This window comes from Anolis carolinensis, unplaced genomic scaffold (genome assembly GCF_035594765.1).
Source record: "Anolis carolinensis isolate JA03-04 unplaced genomic scaffold, rAnoCar3.1.pri scaffold_13, whole genome shotgun sequence".
In the NCBI taxonomy this organism is placed as follows: Eukaryota; Metazoa; Chordata; class Lepidosauria; order Squamata; family Dactyloidae; genus Anolis; species Anolis carolinensis.
In genome coordinates this window covers 16,988,347-17,002,693 of record NW_026943824.1, presented here as the reverse complement: position 1 = coordinate 17,002,693, position 14,347 = coordinate 16,988,347, and the positions used below count along the sequence as shown (strand labels likewise).

The 14,347-nt window shown below is 41.4% G+C and overlaps 1 protein-coding gene across 1 annotated transcript in view; it reads right to left on the bottom strand.

Annotated features, from left to right (window-relative positions):
* Positions 1-225: 225 nt before the first annotated feature.
* The window catches only part of rhot2 (ras homolog family member T2), a 55,153-nt gene continuing 41,031 nt past the window's right edge, over positions 226-14,347 (bottom strand). Inside the window, exon 19 of the mRNA XM_062964215.1 lies at positions 226-2,659. Coding sequence (XP_062820285.1) covers positions 2,542-2,659 — 118 coding nt within the window. The 3' untranslated portion in view covers positions 226-2,541. The remainder of the gene's footprint in view (positions 2,660-14,347) is intronic.

Genomic DNA, 14,347 nt, shown 5'->3' with positions numbered 1-14,347 from the left:
CGGGACAGAGCTGGCTTAAGAGCAGTTGCATTTATTTGCTGAGAGAGTGCCTGCGTTCCAAACTACGAGGTTCAGAAATAATTTTAAAATTCAGAAATAATTTTAAAAAACCATCAAGACGCACAGGGGAAGAAGGGGGACCCTCCTCAAAAAAAGCCCGCTCTCTCCCTTCCCTGGAACCATGCAGTAACTTCTGAACACTGCACCGGTTTTTAAAAAGCTTCATTTTAAAAAATGTATCCCGAGTGATTTATTCACTATTGAGGGCAGAAAAGCATTCCTTTTTTTTCATATACATATTTACACAACTATATATATACTAGCTGTGCCCGGCCACGCGTTGCTGTGGCATTGTCTGGTGGTGTCTGTATTTTATAGGCAGTGTGGAAGAGGCCTAAGTGAGGCCTAACTTTGCCTGTCCCCTGGGCTGAGTGGGTTGCTAGGAGACCAAGTGGGCGGAGCTTAGCCTTCTAACTGGCAGCAATTGGATAAAAACAATTATTCCTCTCCCTCTAATTAGGACTTTATTTTTCTTTTCTTTTTGTTGTATCAACCTAGAGGTGTGGATGAGGGGTTGTGTTGTCAATTTTCGAGGTTGTGGGGTGTTTAGTTTTCTTGTTTTGTCGGTCGCCAGGATTCCATCACTCTTTTATATATATAGAAGATATACTAGCTGTGCCCATCCACACATTGCTGTGGCGTAATCCTAAGAGGGGTTTTCTTTGTGGCATTCAAGGTGGCCTAGAAAGGATCGCCCAAGGTATGAAGCAGCCAGGCTTTGAAGCTAAAAGGCTAATCAATGGTATTCAAGTTGGGCAACAATGGAATCCCCTAGGTATGAAGTAGCCAGGCTTTGAAGTTGCAAGGTCACTCCTTGGAAAGTGAGTATTGTGGCCAAATTTGGTGTGATTTGGCCCAGTGGTTTTGTTGTTAACTTGGTCTTAATTATGCACATTATAGATATATGTGTGTGTGTCTATCTATCTATCTATCTATTAGACATGTCCAAAAAATCGTTCTGAATCATATATCGGAATTATTTCGGATTGTTCTTGCTTTTTGATACGCATTCCGACATTGTCTCACAGCGCAACCAGCAATGTAATTTGAACCATTGTTGGCCCATTCTCTAATTGTCTCTTAATGTTTCATTAATCCCCCCCCAATTTTTTAAAATATATTTTTAAAAATATTTTTAATTTTTTTTTTGTTTCTGCAACCTACCTAGAACGGGAGCTTAGCGCAGCCTAACATGGCTGCCGTTCCCCGGCCAATCAGAAGCTTCCACGATGGACACAAAGGTGGGGGCTAGGGTTGATGAGGATCACTCAAGAAATGAGGGCGGGGGAGCCCTGGAAAAGTCCCCCCCCCCGGTTCCTTTTTTTTTTTTGGCGATTGCGCATGTGCGTCTGCCATTTTAGAAACATTTAGAATCATTACGAATTTTCGGAAATATCTGAAATTTTTGGGTGAAAAAAATCGGAAATACTTTCTATATCGAAACGCCAGCGCCCCCTACTTTAGAAACGAGAATTGAAACATTTTTTTCATCGATCGGACATGCCTACTATCTATATATATAAGTGGAGGATGGATTAAAAAAGGAAAAATTGGGCCACATTGATCTGTTCTGACTGTGGCTACTTGGTCTTTATACAGATTCCTCAGGAGACAGACAGGTGACTTGGTCTCCCCAGACCACCAAGAACATGCCATAGTTTGTTATGATCCACACAGTCGAGGGCTTTAGAATAGTCAATAAAGCAGAAGTCGATGTTTTTCTGAAACTCCCTGGCTTCCTCCATGATCCAGCATCTGGATATTGGCAATTTGATCTCTGGTTCCTCTGCCTTTTCTAAACCCAGCTTGGACATCTGGCAACTCTCGCTCCATGTATTGCTGGAGTCTGCCTTGCAGGATCTTGAGCATTACCTTCCTGGCATGTGAAATAAGTAAGTTTGAACATTCTTTAGCATTTCCCTTTTTTGGTATGGGGATGTAAATTGATTATTACAATACCTTTTTTGGTCTGGGGATGTAAATTGATTATTTTTTTTGTGAGGAACTAAGCCCCGTCCCCCCTTGTGCCTGAGCATCCCATAAAACAGAAGTCTCTTTTTTTAAAAAATAGGATTAATCATTCATTTTGTTGCAACGGCTTCAAGCTTTGAAGAAAGACCTCCCAGGGCGGTACAAAAAGTGAAGCGGAGTCCAGAGGTCACGGGAGAGAACTACGGCCGAGGAGAGGCACTCCCTGAGTGTGGAAAACGGCAGAATGCGAAGCCGGTGAGATGATTTCCTGCAATGATTTCGGCTTCTGCTGGTGCTGCAATGGTGGCCGTCCATGCTACCGAGCTCCCCCCGCAGTGAGAGAAAAGGAGGTCAAGGGAAAAGCGATTCTCCGGGTGGCCATCTCGTCCCTTTTCCTGAGTGGCATGCTGCTTGCTCGAGGGCAACGGAGCTGGTTTTGGAGAGCCAGGTGGGGAAAGGCGGAGGAGGACGAAAGAGGGCTGGTGGCTTCTTCTTCATCCTCGTCCTCCTCTATTTGTTCTTCGCCATCGCCTTGTAAAGCGTCACGCCCACAACGGCAGCCACCGTGGCTCCCAAAGCGACGCGGATCCAGAAAGAAGCCGCTCCCAGGTCGATGTCGTTGAGGTGCCTGGAAGACAAGACACGAGTTGAGCAATACCGAAAAAGAACACGAGTTTTATTTTGTAATGGATAGTATTATTTATTGCAGGGGTCCCCAAACTAAGGCCCGGGGGCCGGATGCGGCCCTCCAAGGTCGTTTACCTGGCCCCCGCCCTAAATTTTATAATATAATATTTTTATATCATTTTAATAATATAGTGTATTTACATATAATATTGATAATAATATTATAATGTTATACAATATAATACTAATACCATATAATAATATTAATTACTAGCTGTGCCCGGCCACGCATTGCTGTGGCAAAGTATAGTGGTATGGGAAATAAAGTATTGAGGAATTGGTGGTAGTTAAGGTAAAGGGTCCCCTGGGCTGAGTGGGTTGCTAGGAGACCAAGTGAGCAGAGCTTAGCCTTCTAACTGTTGTATCAACCTAGAGGCATGGATGAGGGGTTGTGCTGTCAATTTTCGAGGTTGTGGGGTTTTTACTTTTGTTGTTTTGTCCGCTGCCGTGATGCCATCACTCTTTTATATATATAGATATGTTATATATTACATATAATATTACAGTATAGTGCAGGGGTCTCCAAACTATGGTCTGGGGGCCAGATGCAGCCCTCCAAGGTCATTTACCTGGCCCCCACCCTCAGTTTTATAATATAATATTTTTATATCATTTTTAATAATATAATATATTGTATATACATATAATATTGATAATAATATTATAATGTTATACAATATAACATTAATAATAATACCATATATTAATATTAATTTTGTGTTATATATTACATATAATATTACAGTATAGTGGTATCGTTCTTTTGAAGTAATATATAATGCTAATATTGTGCTATGCTAATAATATAATATATTGTATGTATATACAGCTGCTCTGAGTCCCCTTCAGGGTGAGAAGGGTGGGGTTATAAATGTAATAAATAAATGTAGTAAATAAATAAATAATTTTAGACTTAGGCTTGCCCAAAGTCTGAAATACAGTAGAGTCTCACTTATCCAACACTCGCTTATGCAACGTTCTGGATTATCCAATGCATTTTTGTAGTCAATGTTTTCAATACATCATGTTATTTTGGTGCTAAATTTGTAAATACAGTAATTACTACATAGCACTACTGCGTATTGAACTATGTTTTCTGTCAAATTTGTTGTCTAACATGATGTTTTGGTGCTTAATTTGTAAAATCATAACCTAATTTGATGTTTAATAGGCTTTTCCTTAATCCCTCCTTATTATCCAACATATTCGCTTATCCAACATTCTGCTGGCCCGTTTATGTTGGATAAGTGAGACTCTACTGTAACTTGAAGGCACACAGCAACAACAATCCTAATTAACTTGACTATCTCATTGGCCAGAAGCAGGCCCACACTTCCCATTGAAATCTTGATAGGTTTCTGCTGGTTACAATTGTTTTCATTTTTTAATATTGTATTGTTCTTTCATTGTTGTTGTTTTGCACTACAAATAAGACATGTGCAGTGTGCATAGGAATTTGTCCGTTTTTTTTCCAAATTATAATTCGGCCCCTCCACAGTCTGAAGGATTGTGGACCGGCCCTCTGCTTTAAAAGTTTGAGGACCCCTGATTTATTGTATTGCTTATTGTGTTGTGATGTGTTGTTCTTTTATATGCTGTTTATATTGTATTGTTTTGGGCATGGCCCCATGTAAGCCGCCCCGAGTCCCCGTTGGGGAGATGGTGGCGGGGTATAAATAAAGTATTATTATTATTATTATTATTATTATTATTATTATTATTAATTCATTTATTTACAGCATTTATATTCCGCCCTTCTCACCCCGAAGGGGACTCAGGGCAGATCACATTACACATATAGGCAAACATTCAATGCCTTTTAACATAGAACAAAGACAAGTCAAACATAGGCTCCGAGGGGCCTCGAACTCATGACCTCCTGGTCAGAGTGATTCATTGCAGTTAATTGCAGCTGGCTTGCTCTCCCGCCTGCGCCACAGCCCGGGCCTTAGAACAGGGTTTCTCGACCTGGGGGTTGGGACGCCGGAGGGGACTGAAAGGGGGTGTGCACCAAAAGCACAAGCAAAGCACCCCTGACAGATGGCCACCCAGCCTCAATGTCAATAATAATAATAATAATTGGAAACAATAGACATTGACAAAATCACCATCTGCCAACTGCAAAAGGCCACCCTACTGGGATCTGCACACATCATCAGAAAATACATCACACAGTCCTAGACACTTGGGAAGTGTTCGACTTGTGGTTTTGCGAAACGAAATCCAGCATATCTATCTTGTTTGCTGTGCCATACAACGTCGTTGTGTTGATAATAATAATAATAATAATAATAATAATAATAATAATAATAATAATACAAAATCCAGCATATCTCTTTTTGCTGTGTCATAATAAAATAATAATAATAATAATGGTTGTAAGAGAAGAGACCCCTTGGGTCATTTAGCCCAACCCCCTTGTGCCTTGGGGGCCAGATAAATGGCTTCGATGGGCCGCATTCTTAGTTTGGGGACCCCTGCCTTAGACCTTAAGAACAGCAGCTGAATGGACCGCTGGAAGCCTGCAAAATCCTACACAACGGAGCAGGGAGGTGGCTGCATTTATTACTTGCTTGTGCAATGCTTGGAAAAACCTAGATTCTTGCTACAATCCCAGACAGGCAGATATTGTTAATGTGGGATTTGTATATTAGTAGTGTTTAAATGAAATTTGTGTCTGTCTGTGTTTGTCTGCAATTCTGTTTTGTCTTGTACAGTAAAGCTTTGTATATATTTTTAACATCGTTTCTGACGTCTCTTCATTTCTGCGCTCCATTGACAACATACAACTGCTGCTACGCTGCGAATTACTCTGACAGATATGGCATTTCCAAGACCACCGACGCCCAAGTCCCCTTACAAGCAGGAGATCCCAGGGTTTCTTGCTTGCAAACCCCAGTCATTGAGGTCATGCTTTCAATGCCCGACACAGTCTTTGTTCCCCGTCAGATGCAAAATAAGTTATGCAATTTCCTGCTTCTTGGCAGGGGGTTGGACTGGATGGCCCATGAGGTCTCTTCCAACTCTACTATTCTATGATTCTATGCACCGTAAGCAAAAGCACGGTAATCCAGATTAGGGCGAGACGCGCAGGGCCCCCATTTAAACACGCTTTGCAAAGCTTTGCAGGGTTGCCATGCTTATTTGCCAGGCAGGGCTGAGCTAGGGGTGAGCCACTAATGCTTTCTACTTAACGGGGGTATAAATAGTGCGACAACTTCTGAATAATTTCTAACAGGAGAAAAGCTATTGCTGTGCCTTTCTAGGTCATGCTCCTTCAGTACCTATTCCTGTTATGCGGATAAAAATAAAATAAACATCCGTACTTGAAAAAGCTACGATCCAATCTTGCCTCTGGCAACGTTCTAGGAATCCTCCAAAGCACTAAATGTGATGCAGATGTCCACTTCAGGTTTCAGATTTTAACTGCACAACATAGTTCTCATAACACCCACGGAACCAGTACAACACTTTTTCTCATCCATATCCACCAAAGTCTGTCTTCTCGAGGATTTTTCTAGATCCTTGAGTATAAGCCGACCCTAATATAAGCCGAGGCACATAATTTTACCACAAAAAACTGGGGAAACTTATTGACTCGAGAATAAGCTGAGGGTGAGAAATGCAGCAGCTACAGGTCAATTTCAAAATGAAAATAGAAATTATTTTGAGTCATCAGTAGGTTAAAGGTTGTTCAATATTTACCGTTTTTCAAAGAAAAACAGTAAACTAGCTCTGTAAGTGGAAAAGGAGGGTCAACAAAAACAATATGGTAGTAACAATAACATAATAATAATAATAATAATAATAATAATAATAACCCAAAATGCAGACTGTGCAAGGAAACCGACGAAACCATTGATCATCTCCTCAGCTGCTGTAAGAAAATTGCACAGACAGACTACAAACAGAGGCACAACTACGTGCCCCAATTGATTCATTGGAACTTATGCCTCAAGTACCACCTCCCAGCAGTAAAGAACTGGTGGGATCACAAACCTGCAGAAGTATTGGAAAATGACCACACAAAGATACTGTGGGACTTCCGAATCCAGACTGACAAAGTTCTGGAACACATCACACCAGACATCACAGTTGTGGAAAAGAAAAAGGTTTGGATCATTGATGTTGCCATCCCAGGTGAAAAACAACAGGAAAAACTCAGCCGCTATCAGGACCTCAAGACTGAACTTCAAAGACTCTGGCAGAAACCAGTACAGGTGGTCCCGGTGGTGATCGGCACACTGGGTGCCGTGCCAAAAGATCTCAGCCGGCATTTGGAAATAATAGACATTGACAAAATTACGATCTGCCAACTGCAAAAGGCCACCCTGCTGGGATCTGCGCGCATCTTCCGAAAATACATCACACAGTCCTAGACACTTGGGAAGTGTTCGACTTGTGATATGAAATCCAGCATATCTATCTTGTTTGCTGTGTCATAATAAAATAATAATAATAATAACTTCATTTGTACCCTGCCCTATCTCCCCATGAGGATTCAGGCCAGCTTCCAACATAATAACAGGCAAACATCCAATGCCTACATAAACAATGCAGAGCTAGATATAGATCTATAATTATATATATTAATTTGACATATGCATTTTCCCCTGAAACGTTTGCAAATCCTCTCTCTATATATGTGTATTTCCCTCCTGCAATATTTGCAAGCCCTATATATTTATATCTATCTAGAAATCTCTATGTGTGTGTGTGTGTGCGCGTGCATTTCCCCTGCAATATTTACAAATATTTTCATATATATCTATATAGACATCTCTCTTTATATAGATAATTACTAGCTTTGCCTGGCCACACGTTGCTGTGGCTTATGCTTTCAGAGTGTTGCTCTTTATTTACTGTCCTGATTTTAGAGATTATATTGTTCTGTATTATTATTAATCGCTTTGAATGCGATTTCCTGCTTCTTGGCAGAATGGGGTTGGACTGGATGGCCCATGAGGTCTCTTCCAACTCTACTATTCTATGATTCTATATCACAGTAATTATTACATATTATATTGATAATCTTATATTATCTGCTTAGAACTGGATTATATGAGGCCCCTTCTTCATAGCTGTATAAAATGCACACTGAAATGGATTATATGGCAGTGTGGAGTCCAGATAGTTCAGTTCAAAGCAGTTAATATAAGATTATAAATGGGTTATATAGCTGTGTGGAAGGGCCTTGAGTCTACAATGCCATATAATCCAGTGCAAATTAGATAATCTGTGGAAGAGGCCGAGGCCTAACTGTGCCTGTCCCCTGGGCTGAGTAGGTTGCTAGGAGACCAAGTGGGCAGAGATTAGTCCTCTAACTGGCAGCAATTGGATAAAAACAATTATTCCTTTCCCTCTAATTAGGACCTTATTTTTTACTTTTTTTGTTGTCTCAACCTAGAGGCGGGGATGATGGGTTGTGTTGTCAAATTTCGAGGTTGGGGGGCCTGTAGTTTTGTTGGTCGCCGTGATGCCATCACTCATTTATATATATAGCTATCTGCACAGAACTGTGAAGCCAACAAAGAAATTGAAAGCTACCTGGGAAGGCCAAGAGCTTGAACACTGTTCCCACGTGAAATATCTCGGCATCACTTTAGATCAAAGATTAAATACAGTTATATATTACAATTATATATTTTTGTTATTTAAACTATACATATTGCGAAATTATGGGTTGTTTTTTTTCTCGAAGTGACACACCACGCAAGTCATGCTAGGTTTTTTGGTGAATTTTGACACACCAAGCGCAAAAGCTTGCCCATCATTGCTCTAGATCAGGGGTCCTCAAACTTTTTAAGCAGAGGGCCGGTCCACAATCCTTCAGACTGTTGAGGGGCCGAATTATCATTTGAAAAAAAAAAAACCCGAACAAATTCCTATGCACACTGCACTTGTCTTATTTGTAGTGCAAAACAACAACAATAACAATGAAAGACCAATACAGTATTTAAAAATGAAAATAATTTTAACCAACATAAACCTATCAGGATTTCAATAGGAAATGTGGGCCTGCTTCTGGCCAATGAGATAGTCAGGTTAATTAGGATTGTTGTTGTTGTTGTTGTGTGTCTTCAAGTCATTTCAGACTTTGGGCGAGCCTAAGTCCAAAATTATTTATTTATTCATTTACTACATTTATTTACTACATTTATATCCCACCCTTCTCACCTTGAAGGAGACTCAGAGCAGCTGTATATACATACAATATATTATATTATTAGCATAGCACAATATTAGCATTATATATTACTATATTGAACTATACCACTATACTGTAATATTATATGTAATATATAACATATAATTAATATTATTATATGATATTATTATTAGTATTATATTGTATAAAATGATAGTATTATTATCAATATCATATGTGTATAGTAAAAGGTGAAGGCTTTCCCCTGACGTTAAGTCCAGTCATGTCTGACTCTGGGGGTTGGTGCTCATCTCCATTTCTAAGCCAAAGAGCCGGCGTTGTCCATAGACACCTCCAAGGTCATGTGGCCAGTATGACTGCACGGAGCACCGTTACCTTCCCGCTGGAGCGGTACCTATTGATCTACTCACATTTGCATGTTTTCGAACTGCTGGCAGGAGCTGGGGCTAACAGCGAGCGCTCATTCCGCTCCCAGGATTTGAACCCGGGACCTTTTGGTCCGCAAGTTCAGCAGGTCAGTGCTTTAACACACTTCGCCACCGGGGCTCCCCATATGTATATACAATATATTATATTATTAAAACTGATATAAAAATATTATAAATGAGGGCGGGGGACAGGTAAATGACCTTGGAGGGCCGCATCCGGACCCCGGGCCTTAGTTTGGGGACCCCTGCTCTAGTAGATCTATTGTTCAAGCTTTGGTATCCATCTCCACTCGGACAAGCTGAATATTAAAGGAAGCAAGATAAAATGAGATCCTTGAAAAGCAAAAGATGTTATCACTCATAGAGAGCACTTTCCCAGCCTTCCTCCAACATATATTTCTTTTAATAATAATAATAATAATAATAATAATAATAATAATAATAATAATAATAACTTTATTTTTATACCCCGCCTCTATCTCCCCGGAGGGGACTCAGGGCGGCTTACATGGGGCCAAGCCCGAATAAAAACAGTAGCAGTATAAAACACAGCAATAGACAACAACTTGCACAATAAAAAAAAAATTTAAACATTAGCCAATAAAAACAAGAACTAATAAAAACATGGATTAAAACTGAGAGATTGTAAAAGTAGACTGGGTAAGGTGCACCATATAAATATTGTAAACACAAGGTGACTGATAAAGTGCTGCAAATTCTGGAAGTGCAAATTGGGATGGGAATAGACCCTGTGTCTATATCGAGTTGACAAAGGTAAAAGGTGCAAACCGGTACAAGAATGGTCACAGATACAGATTGCTTCTGGATTAGCAATCTTTATCTAATAAATAAAAGAGTGATGGCATCAGGGCAGCGGACAAAACAACAAAACTACAGGCCCCCCAATCTCGAAATTTGACAACACAACCCATCATCCATGCCTCAAGGTTGATATAACAAAAAGAAAAGAAAAATAAAGTCCTAATGAGAGGGAGAGGAATAATTGTTTTTATCCAATTGCTGCCAGTTAGAAGGCTAAGCTCCGCCCACTTGGTCTCCTAGCAACCCTACTCAGTCCAGGGGACAGGAAGACTTAGGCCTCACTTAGGCCTCTTCCACAGATTATCTGATTTGAACTGGATTATATGGCAGTGTAGACTCAAGGCCCTTCCACACAGCTATATAACCCATTTAGAATCTTATATTATCTGCTTTGAACTGGATTATCTTGACTCCACACTGCCATATAATCCACTTCAGTGTGCATACTAAACATAGAGACAACCATACAACAGACATTCAATACCACCACTACCTCAACCATTTCTCACCAACACCGCCAGACAACACCACAGCAACACGTGGCAGGGCACAGCTAGCCTTTATCTAAAGGCTTGAGTAAAGAGCCAGGTTTTCAAGCTCTTTCTGAATGCTACCAGGGTGGGGGCTTGCCTGATTTCCCTGGGGAGCGAGTTCCAGAGCCGGGAAGGGGCCACCACGGAGAAGGCCCTCTCTCTCGTCCCCACCAACCGTGCTTGTGACGGAGGTGGGAGCGAGAGGAGGGCCTCCCCCGACGAACGAAGAGATCGTGCAGGTTCGTAGGGGGAGAGGCGATCCCTAAGGTAGGAGGGTCCCAAACCGTTCAGGGCTTTGTAGGTGATCACGTGCACCTTGAATTGGGTCCGGAAGGTGAACGGCAGCCAGTAGAGCTCCTTAAGCAGGAGGGTTGACCGCTCCCTATAATTTGCTCCAGTTAGAAGCAAGGCTGCCGAACGTTGAACTAGTTGGAGTTTCCAGGCCGTCTTCAAGGGCAGCCCCACGTAGAGTGCATTGCAATAGTCCAGTCTAGAGGTAACTAAGGCATGGACCACCGTGGCCAGATCAGACTTCACATGAGCTCCCCACCCTTTTCCTTGCACTCTTCACACATATATTAAGATGTTTTAAAGAGTTGTAGCATAAATAAATAAAGCTCTTAATGCAGGACCCAAGACTGGCTGGCTCTCCGCTGCCCTTTCTGGATGTAGTTGTGTATAAATAATGGATTCCCTATACTCCTTGGGGAAATGCTTGCATTTATAAAAGCCAGGGAAGCACAGCAAGCGCTCGGCGTGGGAAAGTAATGGGCGCAGCTAAGCTCTGCGCCACGTCTGTCCCGTCCAAGGTGCGGACAAGAAATAGAAAAGAGCACCGTTTTGTACACAATGCCAAAAGGGTACACCTTTGAGTGACACAAAACTCTTCTTCGAGCAGCAGGTTTAAAAATAACTCGGTAGGACTTGTATTGCCAGCCTTGCAGCCATGCAAACTTGATCCTCTCACCTCTGGAGGAGTCTACCGTATACCATGCAGCTGTGGACAAGTCTATATAGCAGGGGTCCCCAAACTAAGGCCCTCCAAGGTCATTTACCTGGCCCCCGCCCTCAGTTTTATAATATAATATTTTTATATCAGTTTTAATAATATAATATATTGTATATACATATAATATTGATAAATAATATTATAATGTTATACAATATAATACTAATAATGATACCATATAATAATATTAATTATATGTTCTATATTACATATAATATTTCAGTATAGTGGTATAGTTCAATATCTATATATATAAAAGAGTGATGGCATCAGGGCAGCGGACAAAACAACAAAACTACAGGCCCCCCAACCTCGAAATTTGACAACACAAACCATCATCCACGCCTCTAGGTTGATACAACAAAAAGAAAAGAAAAATAAAGTCCTAATTAGAGGGAGAGGAATAATTGTTTTTATCCAATTGCTGCCAGTTAGAAGTCTAAGCTCCGCCCACTTGGTCTCCTAGCAACCGACTCAGCCCAGGGGACAGGCAGAGTTAGGCTTCACTTAGGCCTCTTCCACAGATTATCTAAAGCCCCAGCTTCTGCCAACCCAGAAGTTCGAAAACATGCAAATGAGAGTAGATGAATAGGTACTGCGGGAAGGTAACGGCACTCCATGCAGTCATGCCAGCCACATGACCTTGGAGGAGTCTACACACAATGCCGGCTCTTTGGCTTAGAAATGGAGATGAGCACCAACCCCCAGAGTCAGACACGACTGGACTTAATGTCAGGGGAAAACCTTTACCCTTTACCTTAACTACCACCAATTCCTCAATACTTTATTTCCCATACCACCAGACTTCGCCACAGCAACGCGTGGCCGGGCACAGCTAGTAGTAATATATAATGCTAATATCGTGCTCTGTTAATAATATAATATATTGTATGTACATACAGCTGCTCTGAGTCCACTTCGGGGTGAGAAGGGTGGGATATAAATGTAGTAAATAAAGGTAATAAATAATTAATTAATTTTAGACTTAGGCTCGCCCAAAGTCTGAAATGACTTGGAGGCACACAACAACAACAATCATAATTAACTTGACTATCTCATTGGCCATTAGCAGGCCCGCACTTTCCATTGAAATCCTGATAGGTTTATGTTGGTTAAAATTGTTTTCATTTTTAAATATTGTATTGTTCTTTAATTGTTATTGTTGTATTGCACTACAAATAAGACATGTGCAGTAAGCATAGGAATTTGTTCGTATTTTTTTTCAAATGATAATTCGGCCCCTCAACAGTCTGAAGGATTGTGGACCGGCCCTTTGCTTTAAAAGTTTGAGGACCCCTGCTATATAGAGACCACCAAATGCAGCATTGCCCAAACACGAGTCAAAAAACATGAAAGGCACTGAAGACTAACTCAACTAGAGAAATCAGCCAGAGCAGAGCACTTGATGAACCAACCTGGACATAGTACCGTATATACTTGAGCATAAGCCAACCTGAATATAAGCCAAGGCACCTAATTTTATCACAAAACTGGGAAGCCCGGGCTGTGGCCTAGGTTGGTGAGCAGCCAGCTGCAACCAGCTGCAACAAATCACTCTGACCAAGAGGTCATGAGTTCGAGGCCAGCTCGGAGCCTGCGTTTGTCTCTGCCTTTGTTCTATGTTAAGGCATTGAATGTTGGCCTTATATGTGTAACTAGCTGTGCCCGGCCACACGTTGCTGTGGTGTTGTCTGGCGGTGTTGGTGAGAAATTGTTGAGGTAGTGGTGGTATTGAATGTCTGTTGTATGGTTGCCTTTATGTTGAGTATGCATTTGGTTGTTTGTGTACTGTGAAAGTGGTGAGGGTAGAGGGGGTCTATGTCCCTGTGTAGTATTGTATAGTATTTATACGTTGTGCATGTGTTGTGAATGCGTGGATTGTGTCCTGCTGCATAGTAGAAAGGGTTGGGCTGGATGGCCCTTAGGGGTCTCTCCAAACTCTTGTGCCTGTCCCCTGGGCTGAGTAGATTGCTAGGAGACCAAGTGGGCAGAGATTGGCCCTCTAAACTGTGTGTCTTTCGGGCTGTGTGGCCATGTTCCAGAAGCATTCTCTCCTGACGTTTCGCCCACATCTATGGCAGGCATCCTCAGAGGTTGTGAGGTATGGAGAAAACTAAGCAAAGAGGTAAATATATATCTGTGGAAAGTCTAGGGTGAGAGAGGTCAGTGTTTGTGTAGTTAATCACTTTAATTAGCATTGAAAAGCTTATCTGCTGTCTTCTTCCTGCCTCTGGGGCATCCTTTGTTTAGAGTCGTTAACTGCCCTAGGTTGATTCACGTCTGGAAATCCTCTGTTTTCAGAGTATTGCTTTTTATTTACTGTTCTGATTTTTGAGTTTTTTTAATACTGGTAACCAGATTTTGTTCATTTTCATGGTTTCTTCCTTTCTGTTGAAGTTGTCCACATGCTTGTGGATTTCAATCTATTTTCCTAGATGGGAGGTTGCTTGGAAACACACACTATGAAGAGGAGAGTCTGGGTTATTGTATGTTTTCCGGGCTGTATGGCCATGTTCCAGAAGCATTCTCTCCTGACGTTTCGCCTGCATCTATGGAGGTTGTGAGGTCTATTGATTAGACCACGCTAATAACTACCATGTCAGGCAACACAGAGAAGCAATTGAATTCCACAAACACATGGACAGTTTCAACAGAAAGAAACCATGAA